The sequence below is a fragment of the Lissotriton vulgaris genome, chromosome 3_1 (assembly GCF_964263255.1).
Source record: "Lissotriton vulgaris chromosome 3_1, aLisVul1.2, whole genome shotgun sequence".
NCBI lineage: Eukaryota > Metazoa > Chordata > Amphibia > Caudata > Salamandridae > Lissotriton > Lissotriton vulgaris.
In genome coordinates this window covers 524,061,369-524,087,005 of record NC_141689.1, presented here as the reverse complement: position 1 = coordinate 524,087,005, position 25,637 = coordinate 524,061,369, and the positions used below count along the sequence as shown (strand labels likewise).

General features: G+C 42.5%; 1 protein-coding gene across 4 annotated transcripts in view; it reads left to right on the top strand.

Moving 5' to 3' along the window:
- The window catches only part of HEXB (hexosaminidase subunit beta), a 266,121-nt gene that overhangs the window by 119,169 nt on the left and 121,315 nt on the right, over positions 1-25,637 (top strand). For all 4 annotated transcript variants that reach the window (XR_015309286.1, XM_086960781.1, XM_086960780.1 and 1 more), the window contains exon 7: positions 2,968-3,100. Coding sequence is in view for 3 of the 4 variants with exons in the window: in XM_086960781.1 (XP_086816907.1) it covers positions 2,968-3,100 (133 nt within the window). In the remaining variant the exon portion in view is untranslated. The remainder of the gene's footprint in view (positions 1-2,967; positions 3,101-25,637) is intronic.

Genomic DNA, 25,637 nt, shown 5'->3' with positions numbered 1-25,637 from the left:
GTTTACTCACACACTGGCGGAGAAGGGTACCTGCGGCTGCGACCACAGGTCTCCGCAGGATACCCTTCATTTTGTCCTATTGTGTCCATTTTATACTATGCCTAGACGTAAGTTCCTGGTGGGGATTCTGAAAAACATAAAACCTAAACATGCAAGAACGGCTCTGAGAATCCTACAGGAAGCAGAGGACGCATATACCCTCTTTTGCACCATAAACTTTATTCGTGTAGCGATAAGACTCAGAAATACTAGAGAAAATTGACCATTGATATTTGCCTGTTCCCATGATGAGTTAAATTGCATGAACATTTTAATCAATGACTCCCGTATTTATTGATTTATTTATGTGTTTTTCCCTAAAAACTTTTTGTGTGTATTTTGTATCTGTGCTTTTATGGTGTCTTTTTAAGAACCGAATAAAGATTATAAATTAAATTAAAAATCTTGTATATTTGATCCATGCATTTCTGTAAGAATAGAGAGAGCAGAACAGTCTGTTTCATCTGGAAGAGAGACTGCTTTGTTATTGCTCTGACAAACTTCTGTTTGGGGTGACTGCTTGAATAACTCAAATCTTCCAGTGTGCACAAGTCCCTGCATCGTAGGGTGCCAAAGATGTGTGTCCCAAGTTGTGTGCAGATGAGGAGGATTAGGCATGAGTCCGGGTACAGCGACTGGTCCCTAAAGCCGAGATTAGCTATCTTAAGATCTGCTTGATGTCTGTCTCTGTGAAAGCGTAAAAAGCAAGAGCAGCCAGACCCTGTCAACCAACGTAATGCTGGTCCTGTATCATCTGGCAATGGACATGTAGGCTCACCATGGGCACAATCACGAGGCAGAGTGTATCTTGCAGTGCCAAGCCCTAAGTAATTCTAGTATTGTGGCCATATCAGCTGCCCCACAACCCCCCACCTCCGATGTAGAGGCTCATATCCCAGGGACTCCTTAAAGTGTCTCATGATCTGATATCCATACTAGGTAAGTAGTTTATTGCAAAGTTGCTTCAGCAATGCCAGAAAGTTTATGTTCAATTGATGTCACTTACAGTGATGTCAAATCTTAGAGGTGGTTCTCATGTTCATGTTCTACCCAGGGCCCAACATACCTTAGAACTGCTTGTGCGGAAGGCCCAGCATCGGGTGAGAGCCCCCTCACCCCTGCTTTTGCCCCAGATTGTCCTTGCCTCCTGTAGGGCCCTGGTGCAGTCAGCGGCTGCAAATTGAGCAGCAGCGAGATGGATGATCTGAGCACAGATCACAGTGCGTCCGCTGGCCTGATGGCCCCACAGGATGTCTAGTTTCACTAAGCATTATAGAGTGGGTTCTACCCGTCGTACTTAGCTAAGCATTCGAGAGCGAGTTCTGCGCGTGACTCAACGAAACATTCTAGGGCCAGACGTAGGACTGTTTTTAGCGGTCGCAAACAGAAAGCGGGCCGTTTGCAACTGCTAAAAAGGTTTGTAGTTTGTAAAAACAATATTTTGCGAATCGGAAACCTATTACTGACTTGCAAAATAGGGTTTATGACTCGCTATTAGGAAGTGGTGTTCCAAAGGCGTCCCTTCCTAATAACGAGTTGCAAGCGAAAGTACAAATTTTTTGCAACCGCCAATGCAGTTGCAAAACAATTGCAGCTTATCTACTTCAAGTAGGTTGCAAGCCAGTCGTAAACTGGAAGGGTTCGCCGGGTGACCCCTTCCCTTTCTGTGAATGTATGTGAAAATATTTTTTAAGACCACGCTGTGGCCCCTTAAAAATTGAAAAGAAATAGTTTCATATTTTTCTTTTAACCTCATCTCGTTTTATTTTAGGTAAAATTGGCTGCATTTGAAGAAAAAAAAGTAGCTTTATTTAAAAGGGAAACACAGATATATATATATATATATATATATATATATATATATATATATATATATATATATATATATATATATATATATATATATATATATATATATATATATATATATATATATATATATATATACATACATACATTGTGGTCTGCTGTCCCCAGCAGTCCACCATCCCTGTGATTGTAGCCCATTCCCAATGGGTCGCAAATTGTGACCTGCCTCATGAGGCAGGTCATTTGGGAATCCCTAAATGTGTCTGAGACACATTATTACATTCCGTTTTGCAAAAAATCGCGGTTAAAACCTCAATTAAGAATTTCTACTCCATAGTGTTCTTCGAATTTATTTGTTATACAAGTATTACTTCCGACCTATAAAATGAGCACCACCGCAATTTTAACAGTTTTGTAGTCTAGTAAACCGCCACGAAAAGAATAACAAGATAGCAATGTTTTGCAAAGTGAAGCTAATTCCGAGATATGATGGCTCGTATTACTGTTTTATTTTATCGTTAACACTACTGAGATAACGGTTTTCTGCTAAATATGAATCTCGGACGGGAATCGTTGTGTAATACGGATACAGAAAGATAATACAGTGACCACGTCTCTGGGAGTTTACCAGGAAATTATTTTCTTGAACTCTAAACATCAACTGGTGCTGCTTTTTTGTCAGACCAGAGTAAAATACACAATTCCGCTAGACACATACCATGTTATCGTTTTCTTGGTGGCGTGACAATTTTTCAGAAGAAACAGCCGAGAGAAGGGTTCTGCGCATGTGGCGTTTCACTGATTCACAGGATGTTTGCCATATGCATCGACTGGAAGCAAGGCTGCTCAGCTTCTTGATGACTCGAGGAAGAAGTTTGCATTTCAGGCATAAAATGCTTCAGCTGTTGTTTCACTAAGTTGTGTAAATACGTACATTTTATACTTAAGTGCTATCTATGAAACTCGTGTATAACACGAGTTAATATTTGTTTTTAGAATTGTTTATTATAAAAATGCCCTGCTTAGCATCTCTTGGTTTCTTATTTTGAATTCTGCATGTCATGCTCTCCTATTACTCTTTTGCATAGTCAATATTTTTTCTCTGTATTCACTTTGCAGGGGTCGTATCAGCCATACAGTCATATTTACACTCCAGTTGATATCGTCCTATTAATTGAATTTGCTCGCTTTCGGGGAATTAGAGTTGTGCCAGAGTTTGATACTCCAGGGCATACAGATTCATGGGGTAAAGGTGAGTCCTACGGCGTTAGTACTCTGTTGCAATGAACATGTGCCAACAAGATTGTATAACGGTTACAGATTGATGATCCACTAACTAAAGCCCTTCAAAAAAAATCACCATTTTTATGACGAGCCTATTGAATTGCCAGATCTACTCTTCTGGGTCATCTAATACTGATACAGCAAGTCTCTCACTCAATCCATTTTGCAACCTAGCGGACTAAACACATTTCTTCTCTGAAAAATATTAGTTAGGCTCTCTCTTGCCATCTTTTTGTTGTGTGCAATTGTTTCCTAATGATTATTATGGTTTCTAGTGTACTCCTGTTGTGGGTTTTGTACAGCAAATAGCAGTGAATGTATGTTTCTGTGGCCCTCTTGCTCACCATCATTCACTGTTAAAAATGTTTTCACTTCTGACCGGAAAATATACTTCTCTCAAAAATACTTTCACTTTAAAATTGTAAGCCTGGCATCACAGGGCATTTCTCCAGAGAGTCCATGCCCTATCTAGGCAGGAATCCTACCAGATTCCAGAGGATGAGACATCTCGCCTTTTTTTATTTTTTTTATTATAAACACAACATTTTAGTGTTTTTTTTATTTTTGCCAGACTTTACAAGGGGGAATAGAACCACAAAACACTGGTGTCCTAGGCAGATAGGCCCCGTGATTACCATCACAGAAGTAACCCACCCACCCCCCAAACAATTGACTAACCTATACCAATACCATGTTTACCATTCCACCTCTATCCACCCAGTACCTCAGTTTATGCCTTGTCGTTGTAAGAACGGATTCTGAAACAATGGGAGTCTTCACCACTTTGAAGAGCGATGCCCTGTTATTGACATCATGCAGGCCATATTTTGAATGTTTTTGTGGGCAACCTCTGACATTGTAAATAGGGATTTCCAAGCTCATGCATCAGTCTAGCACAGATTTCCACCGCTGCAGGGGCAGTGGACTAGTGTCTTTTCAGGCCTTAGTTATGTCTTTTTGCTACCACCAGTCCCAACCACAAAAAACCAGCATGGTATCTGTCGGTGTCTATTTCGGTTGGAACATGGAGGAGCAAGAACTTAGGATCTCGAGGTAAATTCCAGCCCAACATGTGTCCCAGGGATGACCGCACCCCCTCCAAAAACACGTGGCCAAACTGGTGAAGTCCCCTGTTTCCTCCTCATACCCTGAACACTTTGTTGATGCAACAGCCCCAAATCTCTATAATCAGTCATGTGCGTAATAAATCCGGAGTCAATATTTCTGCTCGAAGTCCAAATTGTAAAGCTATTGCTATTTCTAAGGGGGGGGGGATGGGGATGTTACGGGGGCAAGGAATGGAGGTGGGATGGGAGGAGCACAAGGCATCTGAAAGTAGTCCTACATCTCACACCCACGCCTCCTGCGAATGAGTCCAGTGAGTTGATCACCAAGGACCAGTACACTGTGGAGATTTTGCATTCAGTCAATTAGTCAAGGAGAATCTTAGCCTCAAAGAGGCTATAGTACGGTATGTTTGCAAGCCATAGATGTGTAGTTAGAACAGTTATCACAGGAAACCATAGATATTTTTGACTGGCTGTAGGGTGCCTTCGGGTACAACAGGGTTAAAGTGATTTGACACCCAACACTATAGTAGTATCATCATTGCTAGATGTCCCTGTGAGGATCACAGTTTATGCAAACCTTCAACTACTTGGGATGCCTGAGGGGAGGGGGAAAGAAGCACCTTTCACCACACGGGAAGATTTTTGGTCAGGCTGAGCAAAGGCCAGCCTGCCAGACACTCTTCATGTTCAGGTTAGGCAGCAAGGTGCTTTACTTGCGCTTAAAGCGCTGACTATTGGCTGAACTTTGCTGGGCTGAGGATTTCACTGCCAGATGAGTGTGAGCTCCTCAGTCCGGCAAAGAGCTTAATGGTCTTTTCCTCATGGTGAGGTAGAGCATAACAAGACCTGGGCGCTGCAGTTTTAAGCCCTCAAGTGCCCAGGGTAGAATGTCTATCATGACACTCTCCACAGAGTGGAGTGGGGTCAGCAACTCTCACTGACCCCATCCCACTCTGACTAGTTAGAGACTTCCGCCTCCTCTCATTGAGAGGAGACAGCAGTTCCAACCTTTCAGCAATCTCAGAGGCTTCCCAGGAGATAATTGCTGAGGGTCCAGTAAGTTTTATTTTCTTATGTTTGGTGCATGCGTATTTGTTTGTTTTAAAGTGTGTGTATTTGTGACTGCGTGCTGTAAATGGGGTTTTGTGTAACCCTGGGCATAGTTTGTGTAGTAGCGCTATGCGTAGCTACGCGAAGTCGACTTCGCACTACGCGAACTGCGTAGTGCGGTAGGGAAATGCTGTTTGCACTGATTACACAGTGCCGGATGCTTGTCCGCACTGTGCAATCATTGCAAACGGCATCTTGCACAGTGCAAGCGGTCGTTTTCTGCTGCTCAAGTAGATTTGTTCTCTAGCGGCAGCTTTCTCGATGCGGACTGGAAGTTTCTCATCGTGAGCGAACAAGGAAAAAGTCTTGCCGGGTTGTTGATTTTGCTCGTTCGCGGTCGCCAACTTGACGTAGAGGACCGCGAGCAAGCAAAAAATGCCCGCTACTCATTTTTGCACTGTGCTCCGTGCAATTCGCGTAGTAGCGCAAACTACGCATGCTCAGCGAGCGTAGCGAAGTGCTACACCCAGGGTTAGTTTTGTGTGTGTGTACGCACATGTGTTTGTATGTGCTTGTGAATGGTGAGTGAATGTGTGCCTATGTATGTGTTAATGGATGGCTGTGAGTGAGCCTGTGTTGTCTACCCGCCACCCCATCTCCCCTCCCCCTCCCCCTTTCCCCAAACGCCCGCTTGAATTACTGGCTGTCACTGAGTACCAGGGTAGGTAACAGACAGTTCAAACATAAGTTATTGCGGCCTTTGAAGAGATGCCTATGCTTTGGAAATGACTGGCACACTTTCAGGTGGATCACATTTCCAATCCCAAAAAGGTGAATAGGCTCAATGTCACTTCTTTTCCATCTGAGGTTGTGTGATCACCTCCAGGATCGTGATGCACCCATACTAGCATTGTCAGTACAGCGGCATAAGCAGCCCAAATAGTTCTAAGTATCACCCATACATGAAAATCTCACTATACAGTGGGAGCTGTGGGGTCCTCATCCTTCAATATCCAAGTCTTCACCAGAAGCTCCTTCAGGACACCAGAAAAATACAAGTCTAGATACAAAAGGGAGAATGGCAAATGGAGAGAGTGAAGCAGTTTGCCATTGGTACTTGTATTGTTGTCCGTACAAGAAGTTCCATTTTAGTCTGTACAGAGAATAGCAATCATTGAACATTTGGGTTCTCGTTTGGGGCTGAAGATTGACCAAAGGAAGAACTTTTCTCTCTCACCCAGAAAGTTATTCTCCACTCTTCAAATGTTTCCTCATGTTCTATACCCTTGCTTTTAACAAGAGGGTCTTTGCTTTCAGTTCACTCCTCCTTTTGGACAATGAATGTGGTTAATATTCCTTTTTGTCTTAAGGATTTACACCACTGTGAATATTTGGGCCTCTTTGCCTCCCTTACCAGCTACATCCGTTATCACCACAAGGAAATGTGCAACATCTATCATGGCCCACGGAAGAAGAGGTCGTACTAAACTATGTACGCCTTGGGACCAACATGAAAAAATAAATAACAAGCACTAGGACAAGGTCCATATGATCAAATTCCTTTTATTTTTTTAGATATACTTCTAAAAGAGTACCAACACCAAGTATCTTTTTTACATCCCCATCCTTTGCCAGCCACATCACTGCCCCTCCCCACACTGACTTGATCCTCTCTGCCTCACCCCTGCATCCCTTACCTTCTCCTCTATAACCCCTACATCCACAATTATTTTTGCTCTCAACTTTTTTGTGTATGATTTATTGTGAATATTTTTATGTGTTTAGTTCTCTGTTGCCTTCTTGCTGTAAACTTTATGGGTTAATTCATGCATACAAACAGATCATCAATTGGCTTCTGACCTCTCAATTTAACCTGGTCAGCCAGTGCAACAGCGTTCGGTTCCAGCAGGTTTTTGCTTAACAATCCATAGGTTTATCCTGGCACGAAGAATAAGCAAGACCAGCCTTACCCAAGAATGCAGTTTCATGTGAACTTGCAAAACGACATGCAAGCTAGAGATGTAGTGCCTATACCCAAGCCTGAAGCCATAGTTTTTTATTTTTCTAAAACTGAGTCATCAACAGTGTCATTGTGTTTTTGATTATGGAGCAATTGACATGTATGTACTCTGAATCTGTGGGGTTCAAACCATTTGGTGCCTAGTATTGCATGCCAAAACACTATTTGAGAACCTTCCTGTTCCGTTTGCTGAAGTTGCAGCAGCTCTAAACAAATGACCGCCACTGTGGTGCAAGGGTAGCGACAACACATTTTGTATGGCGGCCGTAACACCTATTTGCATAAATTTGCTTCCCGTAAATACTTCAAAACAATGAGACTTTGATATTTTGTTTTCACTAGATCTACTCGTGTGGGGTAATCCCAATGTTCCAGAGTTCTCAATTATACCAAGGGTGAATGTACATTTGTGTACATTCATTTAACTTTTAAAGGTAGATTTAGTGGTTCCAAAATGTTTCTAATACTATTCAGATTCAGTTACCAGATTGCGTGTATTTGAAGTTTGCCTCATTTTTCCACTCTTAACATGGCAGACATGGTTAAAATGTCCTGTATGCTTTCTGGAAGAGGAGAACACCCATGTTTAACAAATATATGCAATACTGGGTTGCTCAAATATTCAGTGACTCAGCCAGTTATCTGTATTTTGCCTTCAGAGAGGGTTCCTATTGGAAGAATAGATTTTGAAAGGATAACGTCTGCTTAATGTCAAAAGAATTCAAGGTGCGTGATTTAAGCATTAGGATCTGTAATTCCAATTAGCGAACTTTACTCAAAGAAATGATAATTTTGACGAAGATATACTCAAGGGTGATCTAGATGAGACCAGCTGGGTGAAGATCACTAACACGGTATGAGGGTTGAACAGATCTGTCACTGTTGTGGCATGAATTTGTTTCGGGTTGGAAATTCATAGAGACATGTGGATCATGTTGGCTGCGGTGAATTTATCGGTCTTGTTTAGAACAGCACACTCTTTGCCTTATTTTGAGCGTAGTGAACATCTATTCCTAATTGCATGTAAATTGCACTAACTTTGACAAGCTTCCAGCTTGATAAAGAGAGGAGACTGATTTAGATGAAGCTTAAAACTATGGAGAATTGGAAACTGCGTGAAAGGTAGAACATACATTTTAACCAAACATGCAAAACCAAAGCCACTAAAAGACCCATTCAGGCAGGAACACCTCTCCACCTAACACATAACAAACAAGCAAAGCAATTGTGACTTGTATCCTTGATACATATGTGCTGAAGTGTAGAACACAATCCTGATGGGCGGAACACATTTTCTGAAGGAACTTCTTGCAGTTAGACTCAGAATAGGTTTTCTCACCTAAGTTGACTCTCCAGGTCACTTGAGAGTTGGAACCGGCTTACTAGTTGTGAGATCATATAATGCAGCTGTTGTCCAGCTGAAACAAGCATCGGATCATTGTTCTATTATTTCCCATAGTTCATCCTCACCATTACCATGGCTATAGTCATTAAAAAACACATCCTTGAGATTCAACCCAATGTTTCAACACTGGAACACTGAGGGGCGATATCTGTATGGCTGAATGGCTCGTATGTCACCCTGATTAACTCCTATGCCTCTATTATGGACAATTCGGAGTTCTTTGAGGGTGTCATGTCCCTGTGTAGGTAGCATATAGCACTTTAAATATTATTTGGGGTGACTTCAACTTAACCCTATGCCCTGAGATCGACAGTAGCAACCCTAATCGTATTGACCACCCAGAGGCTGCCAGGCTCTTATGGCAGATGATGGACTGAGGAACGTGTGGAGGGAGATGTGGAAAGGAAGAGCATACTCTGTAGCCCACGACTCCAGTTTCCATTGATTTCTGGCTCTCTTCTGCAGACGTCTTCCCATGGATCGTAAAAATAATATACCAACTCCACATCCTGTTCAGTCACTCCCCAATTGTACTCATGCTTAAGCTTCCTGCAGACAAGCTAACATATACCATCCCTGGTGTTTTCCCAATGGGATACTCGGAGACGCAGTCTGCCTAGAGGACCTTGGTGAGACAAGAGGCTCTGTGGGCAAGTATGTGGGAGTCTTCGTCAATCCGGATGCCGCTGAGACATGGGGAGGCCAGACCACGGCAGCTAGAGATGACATACAAATGAACCTATAGACTGCAAACATTGTCAGAATAGACCAAGAACATCCGTGAGATCAGGGATCTAATGGACAGGGAAATGATACATATGGCAAAAGACACAGAGGCCTTTACATATGGTGTAGGAGATTGCATGAGCAAAAACCTCTTGTAGTTGTTAAAGGGAGCTCACATGCAGGAAACTATGCCCTCGCTTAAACTTGAAACCAGGAAAATATTTGCATACAGGACCGCTATAATCTGTGAGTTCCAGGCATACTATGCATCGCTGTACACTAGCCAGAAATCGGTGACGGATTCTGACATGCATTACAAAATAATGGGGTAACCCAATAATGGCCACTGGACCTGGGTACAATGCAGTAATGAAACAGGTGGTCTGTGACTGCTTTAAAGCAGAAATGAATCGTAATTTATCATATGTGTGTAGCTTAATAAGTGAAACACTAGTAATGAATACCAAATTTAAACGCAACAACATACCTTGTTATCTAAGATAGCATAGTTCAAAACATAGTCAATGTCAACCAAAAAACGCCAAGAATTGTTTAAGTTCAGTATATTTAATTTCATATACTCAAAACAGATCAAAATTAATTTGATACAAAGTTGCTCAAGGAAAGGGAGAAGAATGGGGGTGCTAGTGAAAGAAAAAGTGAATAGTCACAGATATTTAGAGATTAAACATTTTTAATGCTTTGGCAATGGACTGGTAAATAGGGTAGTACAGGAAGGTCTGTCCCAAACAGATTATTTATAACATTTTATATATATATATATATATATATATATATATATATATATATATATTTTTTTTTTAAATGCTTAAATGCAGCATCAAGCGAAGTGGATGGGATGTGATACAGACCCTAAGTGGGTGGGGTGCAGTGACGGTTCGACTCTGCTTGTGCTTAGAGGGTGACTTGTACCTCCGCTGTGAGTCTTCTTCAGGACGAAAGGGTATGGGGGCAACCTAATCCTGGTGCCACAAGGGCATCTCAGGGAACCCACTGGAGCTTGAGTAGTAATTGGCTCAGTCAGGGTTTTCCAAATGTAGTGAGCTGAAATCCACTCATGAGGGCCCAACTTGTGAAGTCCTCACTGGTATTTAAAACCGTGGATTAAATAGTGACATGGTCATCAGACATCTGAGTTATTCTGTCAAGACAGTAGGCATTCTTCGATGCATGCGGCGCCTGGCTCCTTTATAACAAGGTCTTGACCGATTAACTCCGATGTCTGAACAGATAGGGGAAACCACAGTAGACTGCACCCTGCTGACGGCCCTGCTGGGCTACATGTGCAAATTCCAAAACCAGCCAGGCAACTGGTGGAGGCGCTCTTTATGCTAGCGAAGCAAAACTGGCCAGTAGCTGGATGAAACCCCACCCTAGGTTGCTGACTAGCTGAAATATGCTGCGTTTTCTAGGGAACGGGCTAGTAACTATGCAGAGTTACACCCACCCCCCCCCCAGGCCTGCACACACATATTTGGGAACCCTTCAGTTTATATCTTGCTTAGGTAACTGACTGATCATTTTGGTTAACATTGTTCAATATTGGTATGGTGCCTACCTTATCGCTATGTATGTTTACATTTACAGTTGGTCTGCTGTTCAATGCTTAAATGAATTATTGTTTCAGATTGCCTCCTCATTGTGGGGATTTGAACACTGCTCACTCGATAATGCTTGTCGAGGGTGGACCACCGAGCCTACGACATATCCCTCTATATGTTAGTTGTATTTTCTAAAACTGAAAACTAAATTTAAAAAAAGAAAGAACCAGGGACTCTACTTCTCATTAGCATGAAGGGAGAAACTTTAGTGAATAACCCACAGTAAACATTTTACAAATCCAATCTTGCCCACTTGCAACGGACAAATGAATGTTGTCTGACTGCGTTGCAACGCTCCACAGCCTGTTGCTTCTCGGGTGATGTAGTAAAGTGGTGATGTGCTTAATACTGAAGCTTTACTGCCTGTAAATTTGTATGCTTATTATTCTCCTCTTGATTTTCTGATGCTACAAGTTTACGTCCAGGTGGGATGGTTCACCTCCTGCCACCATTTCTTTTCTCTTATTGTGTTCTTACTGCTTACTAGTCGGATTCAACCATGTGAATCTTTAAAAGATTAAATACTTGAAAAAAACAAGTTACTTACCTGTGTACTGTGGTTCTCCAGTAATGATATATTTTATAGATTCACATGCAACCCTCCCTCCTCCGCGATTTGGCTCACCAATTACCTCGGAGTTTGTACACCTTTCCACTTGTGCTCAAAATCTGAGGTATGGTGGCTCTGTGAGGAAAGGGAGCTCTGAGGTCTCAGCTGTGATTGGCTGAAGTTTGGATGTTCTACAATGAGGCTGAAAAGTTACTTAAGTACATTTTCTGTTCTATGGAGGTCTATGGTAATGTTATATTACTGCTATTTCTTATGCTACTGTGGTACTCCCACCATGACGCTGGGGAAGATTCAAGCATTTGAATCTATAAAAGATATCAATACCGGAGAACCGCAGTGTACAGGTAAGAAACTTATTTTTTATTCAGAGTCAGGATACTCTTCTGAGTGAACATGCTCTTTACAAATACACGTTATGTTATGTTAGGAATACAACATCACCAAACAGAAAACAAATATACAAAGGAATTGGGACTTGAATCCTTGTGACTAATATCCTTGATCCACAAACTCCGAACCTGCATTTGCGATTCAACAGACCTTTCAGTGGCTTTGCCAGGAAGTTGGTGTCATTTCTAATGCTCTCCAAAATAAGGTTAATAAGAGTCTTGAATCGTACATTTTGCATCTTCATGGCAGAAACCTACTTGTCCGCTACATCCCTTTGCCTCATCAGTCTCACATGGTAAATGTTTGTGTGTCTCTTTACTTCAAATCCCGAACAGAATCCTTCTCCATCTATAGCATCAAATTACGCTTCAACCCCTTCCTTCCATAACAGCCTGTTCCATTACAGAATTCCCACTGAGTTGGGCTGATTAGACAGCCCGATATCTGGAGATCTAGACTAGCAGTGACATCACGAAAATAGGGCAGGAAAACTACAGCAGAACAGTCACGTGGCTGGAGGAGTGGTCTGATCCAGACTCCCCATAGCTTGCTAGGAGAATAGCCATCACAAAGATGGTGGTACTGCCCATGTTCATTTTAACTTGTTGAGAAGATCTCTATCCCACTGACAAGGATATTCTTTCATAGTATCAGATCCCTCCTGACTAATTTGACATGGGCCAGCAGGCAGCTGCTGCTCTCTTGGGAAGCAGAAACCATGCCGTTTGAATAGGGCAGAATGTGCGTGCCTGACCTGGAGCTGTAGTATTACTGCATGATGACCTAGTAGGTTCACCACTGAATTCCTGCCACTGCATACCAGCCACACTTCTCAGTGGAGGCCGATAATGTCGACTCTTGCCTTCTGTGGCTTACGCTTCCTCAGCATGCCCGAGGGAAGAGAGGGCCACCGTTAAATGCTGGGCTATAGAGCTCACATAGACGGTCTCTACTCTGCTGGTCTGAGTCTGGCAAGAACCCGGCACTGCCCCTTACTGCAAAAGAGCAAGTCTGGCAACCGTTAAGGCATGCAGCTTGAAGTGATAGGGGTTTGTACTCGACTGGTACTTTTATTACTCTGAAAGATATCAGGACTACCACAGACTGTACACTGCTTGGCATATTCCTTTGATCATCAATTGCACAGCCAATGTAATGAGATGCACCTCACCTTTCCATGGGAGCCAGAGAGTGTGCAAGCGCTAAAGTTGTGTGATTCATTGGACCTCTTCTTGGAAGTTTATTACTAGACTATAATCTATGGTGCAAGATTGAGCCCCCGTGAACAAGGTTGGAGTGCAGACTGAATGGCAGTCTGACTTGGATGTTGAATTAGCTGATCAGCAATGGTAGGATTGCTGCATTCATACGGGCATGCTGTCTTCTAACCTTAGATTGAGACTAATCCATACAAACTTTCTACACAGACTATATCACTCGCCCACTAGATGTTACAAAGTTGGTCTTCTGGCTGATACACGATGTGACCCAAATTACGCTGATTTTGTTTGTACTTGTGGCAGTGCTATAGTGTTACAAAATGTGGACCTCAGTGTTTGATCGCAAGGATAAAGTGGTCTGTGGTGTAGTACCACAAACACCCCTGACAGCCCTACAGGTTTATTTCAAAGAAATGTTAGCTAGCACTGCAAAGCTTACTGCTGTGAGACCGCTTCTGGCCAAGAGATGTTTGGCAATGCACTGGGGACAGCGTGCCAGTCTGAAGGTAGATTGTTGCATAAGTAACGTGACCTGTTGCCAGGAATAATTGGAAGAAGATAGTTTACCGATGCCACCCTGATGCCATCGGAAACATTGTTAGGGTCCATTTGGCACGTACTTAGCATTGCGAGCTGAAAGGATGTAGGAGTCTTGTTATTTTACTGTGGGATAATGTAGACGTAAAGAGGTACGGTGGAGCCCGGCCATATTGACGTACACCACAAGAAATTGTTCTTGAGCTCTTTCCCTACACAGGCTGACTTTCAGACTCCAAAAATCATTAAAAAATGGAAGTAGAGTGGTGGACGAACAGTGGAGACTTGCCGTTAAGTCATGGCTGCCAATGACACTATAAAATGAGTTTCCATTAATGGATAGGCAGGCAAACTGCATCATCACATTAATGGAAATGTGCATGTTGAAATCACTGTACGCGCATGGGAACCACACTATTAGTTTTGTCTGTTGTTGCGAAATGTCAATAAAGAATATAAAAACAAAATCCTTTCTTCCATTGTGCCCAATCAATATCAGACGTACTGGGATTGTGCAGGAAGGCTGGATGAGGAACAGCATTTTGCTGTATGGCACAATAGTGTGAAGGACGGCAGATCTAGAGAACACTCACAATTTCCCCTTTGGGGACTAATTACTTTTGCACTTCCACATTGTAGGCCGCATATGGCTTATTCCTATTGATTAAACTTTAGAATTCCTTTCTCAGAAAATAGTGTGCCCTTCATCGATTGACAACTGGTCACAGTACTAATTACATCAAATTTCTATTTCTCACTGAGCAACAAGTGAGAGTTCAGCCTTTATGGAAAATATGATGAAATACATTAGCAGTCGCATGATGCGCACCTCACCAAAATTGGATTGATTTCAAGATGTGCACATCAACGACCATGAAATCTGTGCATGTCACTGTGTCTCTGTATTGCCTTTACGTACTTACAGGTGTGTGCATCCCCAGTTGTGCGTTTGAAGAGTGACACTTCAACAACTCTGTTTGGGAACTGTCCCATTGCTGTGATAACTTGCCACAACAACGTGCATGATGGTGGCACATAGATGCCTGTATGCGGCAGGAGCGCCTCAATGATTCATCCAACATGATCACAAGCAATCCAAGCAGGAACACATATGAATTGTAAAGACTTTGCTGTTTGGTGATGTGTTCCAAGGCCCCAGAAAACACTTAATCAGGGAGGGACTCCCTTGAAGCTAGGAAGCCAGGTTCCTACAGTCTAACAAGCCGTTGGTCTCTCCCGCCATACCCCAACTCACCATTCCACAGAAGACACCGCAAAGCATGCGGTAGCAAAAGGCCAAAGTGTACAGTACGTGGTTGTAGCATCTTCTTGTGGGTTCTCGAAACCTTGGCAATAACTTCGCCATTAAAGGGATGCGTACTCCGCAGTCAAGGTACATTTTTATTGAGCTTACAAGTACAGCCAGCAACACTCACTCCAAGAATTCATACCATCACATTCCATTTTGTAAGATTCCTAGTTCCAGATTAATTTAAAGGAAATTAACTATTTACAAGACCCAGCATATCTGCTTATTGAATGGTCTAACACTACTGATTCTGTAAGAAGTCCCATTTGGTGAGGTGATGGTATCTCGATTTGTGTTTAGTTGGTTGTTTTAATGATCGTGGCTTAATGGACATGCTACAGTGTGTCCTAGGAATACAAGTTTGCATCTGTTTCTGCTTGCTTTTCTCTTCTCTTTGAGGATTATACTAGGCTAGTTTGGCTGACGTAGGTAATGCTCTGTAAGCAGCTTTCTGGATCGTGATCGTTATGACTTCTGTAATTACATGCCTATAGGGGGATAAACCATTAAGAAACAAGCATTGAAATAAATGGCTTTAACGTAATAAAAGGTGAGACCTATTGCATTTTTAATGCTTGTTAAAAAGTGGTATCAAACTTCAGAAAGGTACATTTAGCAGACAGTAGGTTGTTAAAACTTTTATGTTCTTAATTTATTAAAGTGGCGAGTTGATATGAGCTGAATATATTTTAAATGAGCTGTATTTATTAACGAGTATATGAGAAAAAAGACCCTTTATCCTCTTATTATCGGTGTGGGTCTGATTGAGTTGGATAATATATTAAAATGTACTATCTTTTCCATTTTTCAATCAATTTTAAAAAGCTGTAGTAAATATTGATAATACTAACTTCATTACATATGAAAGAAAAAAAAGCATTACATTAATATAATGAAAAGCAAATGACAATGGATATCCAAAATAAACCTACAGCAATACAAAAAAACAAGGTGCAGTAATACATAAGCCATTTTTCTAGTTTCAGCAAAATAGGTTTATAAACCAACAAAGTTCTCGCAGTAACATTGTTTAAAGCTATTAGCATTGTAAATGACATTGTTTTTTATATTGTTTTTCTTTTCTAAAAAGTATACAGTATATACTATTAATTATGCACCATTAGACTGGAGATGAATTAGTGAGGAAAAAAAGGATAATGCAACAGGACATCTCATCTATATCACACTGATCAAACAAACTGGATTACGTGCATTTGTGATTGATTCACTTATTTGAGAGGGTTCGGTGTTTATTGACAAATTACGCTAAAGTGACACTGCGTATAAATTGCTAAATTATTAGGTGTGTTTGCTTAGAATCTTTTAATTAAGACAGCTGGTGTTTCCACAGCTTAAAGGAGTATAGCCGTAGCTTGTGAGAAGAAATATCTGGAAAACAGATATTGGCTTTTGTGAGTTATGTGGTATTTTATGTAAATTCTATTTTTCCTGCAACGCAAAGAAAGCTTAGTCAAAACATAACATGTCCGTTAAACGCCATGGCAGCTTACACATTTGAGAGGGAAATAGTAGGACACAGGTTATTAATTGTCTATGTATGCGTTGCCTACATGTACAGAGGGAATTTGCACATTCAGGACATTTTTGACTATCAACAATGGTAATGCAAGGGCAAAATGAATACTTGACTAATGCTAGTAGTGTCTTTATATAATCATGTCCAGCCCCACCCCCTTGCCCCGCCCTCTAAGTTAATTTGAGTGGTACCTCATTTAAACGCTACAAGCAGGGCTTTAAGTGGGACTAGTCTTTCGGTGCTGACTAAAAAGCAGGCGCTGAGACAGGTCGCTATTGGGCTCTCCATTTTTGCCCTCACCATCAGGACGAAAAAAATAATGTTAACCCTGCAGCACTGCCACCCTTCACTGCCTGTGATGCAACTTCAAAGAGACTCGTTGTAGTTCTGTCACTGTCTCACCATTTCAGAACTGAAGCATTTTCAATGCACTATGCTACGAAGTCATGGCTGTTGCTTATTTATGTTATGCAACTAACAACCATTGACAATACTAATAGTACTGGAGTGTTGTAAGTGTAATGTTACTTGTTGTATTATATATCTAGATGTAATGACAGAAGTAGCAAAATACCAGTCTGGCGGCACACTATGCTAAGTATAGATTTTCAATGCTTTTAAGCCACGCCCTTAATTACATATCTCACGTCCCTATGAGAGGTCCTACAGGTTTTTCATCCCACTTAAAGCCCTGACTGCACGTAACCTCTAATTGCATCTGCATTATTTAAGCTCGACTAATGCTTATTTTTTCAGATGTATTCTCTAGCGTTCTACCGAAAATTACAATCAGTTTACAAAAGACATTTTTATTGAAGATGTTATTTTACGAGTAATGATAATGTTAGAGCTATCAAAGATGTCACGTGACCGTGTGCCATTCGAAAGAAGAAAGCAGAATCCCTTTTGCATTCTGGTACTGGTAGTTTTACTTTTCAGGCTTTATAAAACCATTCCCTACACCTGTTTGCATTTCTGTACATTTACAGCCTTCCAACGCTCTTAGCAGGGAACAAAAAAAAATGATACAGTTTTCAAATAATAACGTGGCGCATTATAAATTAACATAGTGCTATAAGGTTTCTCCCCCCCCCCCCCCCCCCCCCCCCCCCCGGCTGAACATTTGTGCTAAGGAAAACTATACTACGATGTTGCGGAGTCTGGCCTGTCTCAAGTCCGAAATGTCTCCAATAACTTAAAACAGAAAAAGTGTCCTGGCGGCGGGTGTGTGGAGGTGGGCGGGGGGAATAGTGGGACACTTCCCATATGGAGCACTTTGAACATCGCCTGCACAGTCTGGAGGGAGCCCCGGCTTATGGTACCGGAGTCCTGGGACATCGTCACAGTGGTGGGTTCTGGTCCGGACAACGTGCACACTCATGGCTGGTCCTGCAGCAGCCTGCCCTGTCACTACAGCTACCTTCTCTCTCACTACAACAGCTGCCGACCCCTTCGGCACCTTCCCTCACACTCTCACTTGAGCATTCACGCAAGCCCTGTGCACCCTCTCTCAAGACATCAGCTAGCCCCTCGTGTTCCTGACCGCTCTCTTCCTCTGCCACTCTGCTGGTACCCCACTTCCGCTTTAATTGCTCTCCGTATCGGCCCTCCACTTCCTTAGCACTCGGCTGATAGCATCACTCCACCCATTTGCCTAAGCCGTGTATCCCCCTTTTCTCAGCGTCATGCAGCACCCTTACTCTTTAAAGTGCCTCGGGTGGAATGCACGCGTCGGGGTACCTGGGACTTGGAGTCCGGCTCATTGGCCCTCACGGCGGAAGAATTACGGGCTACACACTTCTTAACCCCCCCCCCCCCCACTGAGTAGTTGCTCATCAGACAGTACAACAGGCAGGCAGTACAACAACCTACCCTGGAGACAAACCTCAATCAGTGCTTATATGATGCAGTTCCTGTGCATTTACAGTCAGTCTTTGACTCCAGACCTCCTACCCACGTTACTCTGTTTCCCATAGCACAGATGTTCATTAGGCAGTGCACGGCTGCAATTGCTAGCGCCTCCCACTACTTATTTACTGTATCTGCACCAGTTTGATGCCACTCAACAGACTGGATCACCGCAGCCCCACCCCGCAGCCCCATGGTGCACCGGACACAGATCAGGACACAGTTCAGTGCATTCATGCAGGGGTGCAACAAATCATGACCCGGTAACCGGGCGCAGCTGCGCTACGTCGCGGACATTTTTGGGCAGCCACAGGCTACCACAAACGGATTAAGATCCCCCGGGCACCTCAGTAGTATAGCAGCATCACTCACCATGCGTGCACCGATGACTCCTCAATGCTGCGGCTCAGGCTCCGACCCCTGAGGCGCTTTCACCTTAGCTCCGCTTTCCCATTCACTGCGAGGGCACGCTGGTTGCGTGCGCGGCCAGAGAGCTCCACACTCCGTAGTACGTCACTGCAGATTGCCGGAGCTAAGTGGCACTGTGGCGAGTCCTGAAAACAAGCGCTCCGAAAGTGAAAGAGGATTGCGCGGGAGCTTGTCTTTATGGGGCCATGTGTTTGAAACACATGGCCCCATAAAGATAAGAAACCGTTTGCGATGGGAGGAAAGCAGGCGAGTCCACGTAGGCCGTCCCAAAAAGCAAAAGGGAGGCAACATAGAAAGCTCTTTTCCAATGGCTGACCACAGTTTAGCATAAGTGGTGACGCCAGCCAAAGGAAAAGATGGGCGGGGCTTAAAGACCTTTACTGAAACTCCTCAAAGACATTAAATCTCGCCGAGCGAGCTGCGCATGTGCGCAGCCCCGCTAGCCAACACCTAAAAAACGTTTTGTAACTGAGGTAATTTCATTCGTACGCTGTCATGTCATGTTAAAACTTACAGAATTAGGACAACATTGATTATATGCTATGCTGCATCCTTTTTGACTGGGTGTGAGTGTTTGATTGATTCAGATGCTCCGTCCATCACCACCCCCTTTTGTACTGCATCCTTTCGAAGCAGCAGCAGAATTTGTCATGAACTCTGGAAGTTAAGAAGGTATTTTGGGCACACCTAGGGCCAGGACATAGTCATACTATAGACTAGGAAGTGTAAAGAAAAAAAAAAAAAGAAAGCAGGCGTTTTTTTAGTCTAAAGATCAAGGATTCTGAAACCACAGACTCGCCTCTTTTAAAGGACACTACATCACAACGCATTAGTCATCCATTATCCAGCTACCTCTTCTAAGACTTGTTTGCTTCATGCTTCTCTTTGACCATGTACAGAGCTCCACTACCTTTTGGCTCGGTTTAAGCTATAACAGGAGCATCCAAGGAGTAGCTTGTTGAACTACTGGTATTTCTCTAGCTACCTGTAAGTACCTCTCCTGTGTACAGCCCAGCCTAATAAATTAGTAGCTTTTGCTTGGTTGAATAAATGTAAGTATACCAGAATTGAAGTGTGTAAATTAGATGAAAATGTGTGTATTTTCAGAACTCATGAGCTGATGTTTGGGGGACTTAATACTAATAATACGGCACCAGGGACATTGCCGCTGTGGCTGTTATGCATTACTCATGTAAAGAAATTTCACATTGACAAGGCATGTTTTACATTACTGTTCTCAACCTTGCCTTATGCACTGTGGTGAACACTGTTGATGATCTTGCGTAGGTTGGGCACTAATGTGATCTTCTCTGATGTGGTCAGTATTAAGTTTCTAAAAATACTAGTAGCTCAAGTAACTTTCACTGCACACGAGTAGCTCTTGCTCTAGAAAAGGTTGGAGACCCTGCGCTATAGAAATACTTCATACATACACACAGGCATAGCTGCTCTTCAGCAACTTTAAATAACCTACATTTGGACGACACCATATATAAGGCAACTAATGGTTTTATGTGTACGAGGAGACCTGGTTGAAACTGGGTACAATGCATTTAACCAGCAGTTAAAACCCAAACAGATGTTAGTACTATATATTCAAATATGAAAACAGTTCATTAATAGAGTAAGTTAATTGTAGACAAATATGCATATTCAGATGAAAAGTAGAATATCTTTTAATCATATCAAAACGTGCAAGATAACTTGCAATGAAAGCCAAATGATTGTGCACAATATGCACGTTTTCCTTCAGTCTCTTACGACTTAAGAGCGGTGTTGCCTCTATCTCAGTTTCCACCAAAACTCTTCATAACTTCCATCGATGACCTCAGCACATTTATGTTCCAGCCATCAAGGATCAATCATCCACTGTAGGAGGGATGCTTTACTCCTGTTTTGAAGTGGTCTTCCGTAAGCCAGGACGAAAGGGAATTCAAAATAATTTCAGGAACTCATGCCTTGATCCTCATATCATTTTGGTATGCACCCAAAACTTCAGAAATCATTGCCCTAACTTGTTTGAGAAAGACAGACCTTTGGTGTTACTCCACAAAAAGGCTGTGGACATTAGGATTACTTTAGAACTGTCCGACCTGAACTAATTTATCTTAGTAGTTAACAATAGCAGCTTTTCAGGGATGTATGGGGAGACATATGTGTCCCTACTTAAACTACAGGTTTATTTGAGCTTCTTAATTTTAGTCACTGATAGCAAGTGACAGCTCTTCCTTTCCATTTTGGGCCTACCAAGCAAAATCTTGTGTGTCCGAGTTCATGTTATACAGATTCTCTGAGGCATTATGGGCACATTATTGCGAATGGCATTTCCTGCAATATTCACATTGTCAATGAATGACATTGGTTTACCTCCAGGTCCATTTGGTCATAGTGATATGGTAGGTTCAATAATGGTTCTCTTGGCCTCCTCTATTCAGATTATGCCCGGAGACAAGTTGTATATCGGAGAATTTGTATCACACTGATTAGTGGAATCAGAGGAACGCTGATGAGTCCAGATCCTTTATGTACAAGAATAAAAAGATGCTGCTGTTTGGATGGATCCCTGCTCTTATCAGAATTGAAATTGTATCAGTCGGCCTTTGTGATGTGACATTTACAATGTTATCAACCTAGGCAGCTCAAAACATCTAAACTCCAGCTTGGACATCTATTTCATTCAGCAAGTGCGAACATAGTGTAGAACATTTCTTCTTCTGGTTAAGGTCTTGTGCAAGTTTCTCAAAGACCATCAATAACCAAAGTTTCCCAAACCACTGGGCGATGCAGTGTGGTTTTTTTCCCCTGCAATATACTGCTATAATGCTTGGGATTTTGTAATCCCTGTGTAATTCCAGTCTCTAATTTCTTGATAATCTGTAATTCGTGATTTACCTAATTGCTGATAATAAAGAAATGTCATAACTCCACTGTAATAATGTTTTCCAGGTAAGTTCTGAAGTTGCAGTGCCTGCTGCCAGCAGCCGAGAGGAAAGGCTGTTCCGTTCACAGAGCATAATTTAAGCAGCTGTTTGAACAAAGGAATAATAAACTTTTTTCTTTGTTCTGATCTGTTTTTCTAATTGTACATTGACAAGAAGAAAGGACACATTTGTGGCCATGTATTTTATTTTTGCACTCTTTGAATAGTTATGGAAAGGTTGAATCTTTCAGCATGTTTGTACGGTGCTACTTTCGGAAAAAATAACTTGTATTAAACTGCTTCTAATATCTTTTTGCATCTAACAGCTATTTATCTGTTTAATTTTACAGTCCAGATTCTATTTTTATTCTTCATTTTTGCAAACACACTCTCTTTTATATGAATAAGCTGCGCACCAGGGATTTGATTGGTTGGTGAAAACAGATAGTCTGACAATGTAGTCTAAAAATTAGCATATCCTTCACGTACTTGAGAAGGATATTGCAAATCCACTCTGAATCCTATAACCTTATAAACAAACTCTGCCTTCGTCTTACATTCCTCTATATAGTCCTGGAACTCCTCGGTGACTTGCAATATCCTTATAATGTATGGCAAAGTTTACTTTATCCTATATAGCAAAGACCTGGCAGCTGCATCATGTGACTTAATAGTATTTCCATGGCTGCTGAGTTTTACTAGGCCATCATCAAACAGTCCTTTTGAAGGTCAACCCCTGCTGGAATCTCATAACCCCAAACCCTCTTTATATGGCTTAGAACCTCCTTCCAAAACAGTCATTCCGGAGCACCCCACCAAATATGGATCATGGTTTCTTTTTCCACTGAGCACCTCCAACAAGCATCAGACACAGCTGGGAACATCTGGTGTAGTTGCTCAGTATCAGGTATAGTTGATCGAAAACCTTGTGTGCAAATTCTTTGAGAGGTGCACTTTTATAGTTTTTACATAAATTTAACCAAGTTTCCCCCTACTTTTCCTCAGAAATCTTTGAGATCTTTTGATGACCTAACTAGAACGTTTCTAGGGTTAATGTTTGAGGTGTCTGTTAGCATCTATTTAAGCCTGAAACCATCCTCTGGTACCAAGGCGAGTCCTCACAAATGTTTCCATTGGTGTAAGTTCGCTGATAGCTAGGCAGGTGTCTTACCGAGGGATGCATTACCCAATGTCATATCTGAAAATAATGTTGTCCATATGTTTGTGATGCTAAATTTTTGTTTTCACATAGATCAAATTATTTTGTACATTGTTAAAGCATGCCTTTAACAATTTCCTTTAACATTCCTCATTAAAGAGCAGGGTGAACTCCGAGTTGGCATGGATTGAGGTGTTTGGAGATTGCAACTTAGGTCTTCTCCCTTTTCAAATGAGTGGGTTTCATGTCTCAAGAACAGTTTTAACCGGGGTAGGTACATAAGTATTCCAAGGCCTTTGTGACACTCTCTAACCACAAAGTCGGAGAGAGATCAACCCACAGCTGCCCTGTCCATAAACTCCAAATGTTCTTGTGAACCTTCTCACTGTTTTTACATGTAGTCACCAGAGACTAAACTGTTAAATTGAAAAGGAGTGGGGATAAGGGGCCCCGGGGCTTGTGCCACTTTGCAACTTAAATAGATGTATTAGGATTCTTACCTCTGGACTTTTATAATTGTCTGTGAGCCAGCCATTCATCTTTGGGCCAAACCCCTTTTTGTGTAGTAATACGTCAAGATACTTCCAGCTCACCCTATGGGAGGCCTTCTCTGCATCCCAACCTAGCAAGAATGCAGGTATGTTTTTGTGTCTGGCTTTCTCAACTAAATGGCTATCTCTTCGGACATTGTTGCTCCACTGCCTGATTCGCACGAACCCGCATGGACAGCATCTACCATATCTTTCATATACCCGGTAGCCAATTTGACAGGACTTTTGTGAAAAATATTATCAGTGTTGTAATAGATTATTGGTCTATACCAGGGGTCTCCAACCTTTTGTGTAGTGAGATCTAATTCTGGTCAATGAAAATCGTCGTGAGCTACTAAACCCCAAGCAACTTGTGCATTTTTCCGAGAGACCTCCCCCGCCTTTCATCCATTTGAGGTCGATAAAATGATTACTATTGAGTTGGTTGGGTAACAATAAACATCTGTTATTCAGCGCCAGGACACCTTCGGGTAATCGCGCACTTCACAAATAGACTTGTTCAGTTATAAGTTATGACTGTTCTGATGTTATGTTGTTAATATAGGGCAGGCAAATCAAATAGCTAAAAAAAGTGGCCCACATTTGCAAACTAAGTTTTAAACTTAGACATGTTGTATATATGTAGGGTAGAGGTGTTTTTCAAGGTATGGATGACTTCACTAGGCTATCTGTGCTTGCAGCAGGCAAAGTTTGGTACTATCAGAAAAATTAACAATACATAACAGCCCACCAGCCAATAAAACCGGCACTCATTCCACTGCTTATTTTTATGGAGGGCTAGCTAGCTTCTTCTTTGTGTTTACAATTGTATCAGTGAATCTTTCCTCCCCTTCTGCTGGCAGTCTCCTCCCCCAAATCTACCCCCATCCTTACGCTGACTCCTGTGTCTCGGGATACTAATAATTATTGCTCGCTATCATAAAGGAAGAGTCAAAGCTTGTGTCTGCAAAAATGTGGTCATGGGTAAAGTAGATACACAGCTGGGAGAAAAGGAGGCTTGAATATGGGAAAAAGTATAGTAGTTTACTTTTAGCACATTTTTCTGTTTCACTGGGAATATATTTCACCCGAACACCCAACCTCAGACACTTGCACCGTCGAGTCTGCCCTAAAAAACGACTCAGACAATTTGGTGATCTGCGCAGATATACAGTGCGGTACAATGAAGAAAAAGGCACGCGTGGATCCCAGCAGTGCTTTGATGTGAAAACCAGCAAGGAACAACCAGGTGTGCACTGTAGATACTGACAGACAGTCACAAACAATGAGAACGCACATAGGAGAGGAACCGGGCACAGCCGTGGCATGGTCTTTACACATGGTACGACGTCACTTCACTCTTACATTACTTTTACCGAGGGGCCGTCTTAAATTGTGGTATAACTTTCCTGGTGTGGCTTACCTGCTGCAAATTGGGTGCAAGGTTGTACGCGTGGGTTCGATTCCCGCTTCGGCGGGTCTCGGTCTCATAAATTCCTCGGACCGGATATTCTTGCCTCAGTGCCTATTCTAATCATGGGTCCCACGCTGCAACTCTGGGCAATAGCTTGCTTAATCTCCGCAACAGCCCCAACAGTGTGAGGGATGCCTGGTTTCACCATGGAGGTGCCCAGGAGTGGACACTTCACAAGGAAAGCCAGGAAGGGTTCCTGAGTGGTATGAGTACAAGCGCCGGGAGACCCCGGTCCGGGGTAGCTGTGCGCTATACAAGTACAACACATTTACATTTATTTACTGCTCTGCCCTACCACGTCTGCCTGAGCTCTGCACTCACACAATGGATAGTTTGGTGCCAGTGACGAAAAGGCAGGGGGCTCGTAAACATCACAAGACTCTGCGCGCGCCCGGTCACGAGACAGCAGAGGAACGCCATCCTTTCGACCAGCCCTACCCCAGCTAAGCTCAAGCCAATCAGAGTAGCTGCTTTGGGTGAGGGCAGGCAACGGACACTGAAAACAGCCTGAATAGCCCAAATAATGTTAATATGCTACTAAATTGAGCAGCACTCGGCGCAAGCTTCTCACAGGGTCTCGGCGAGCTACCGGTAGCTCGCGATTGACCGGTTGGAGACCCCTGGTCTA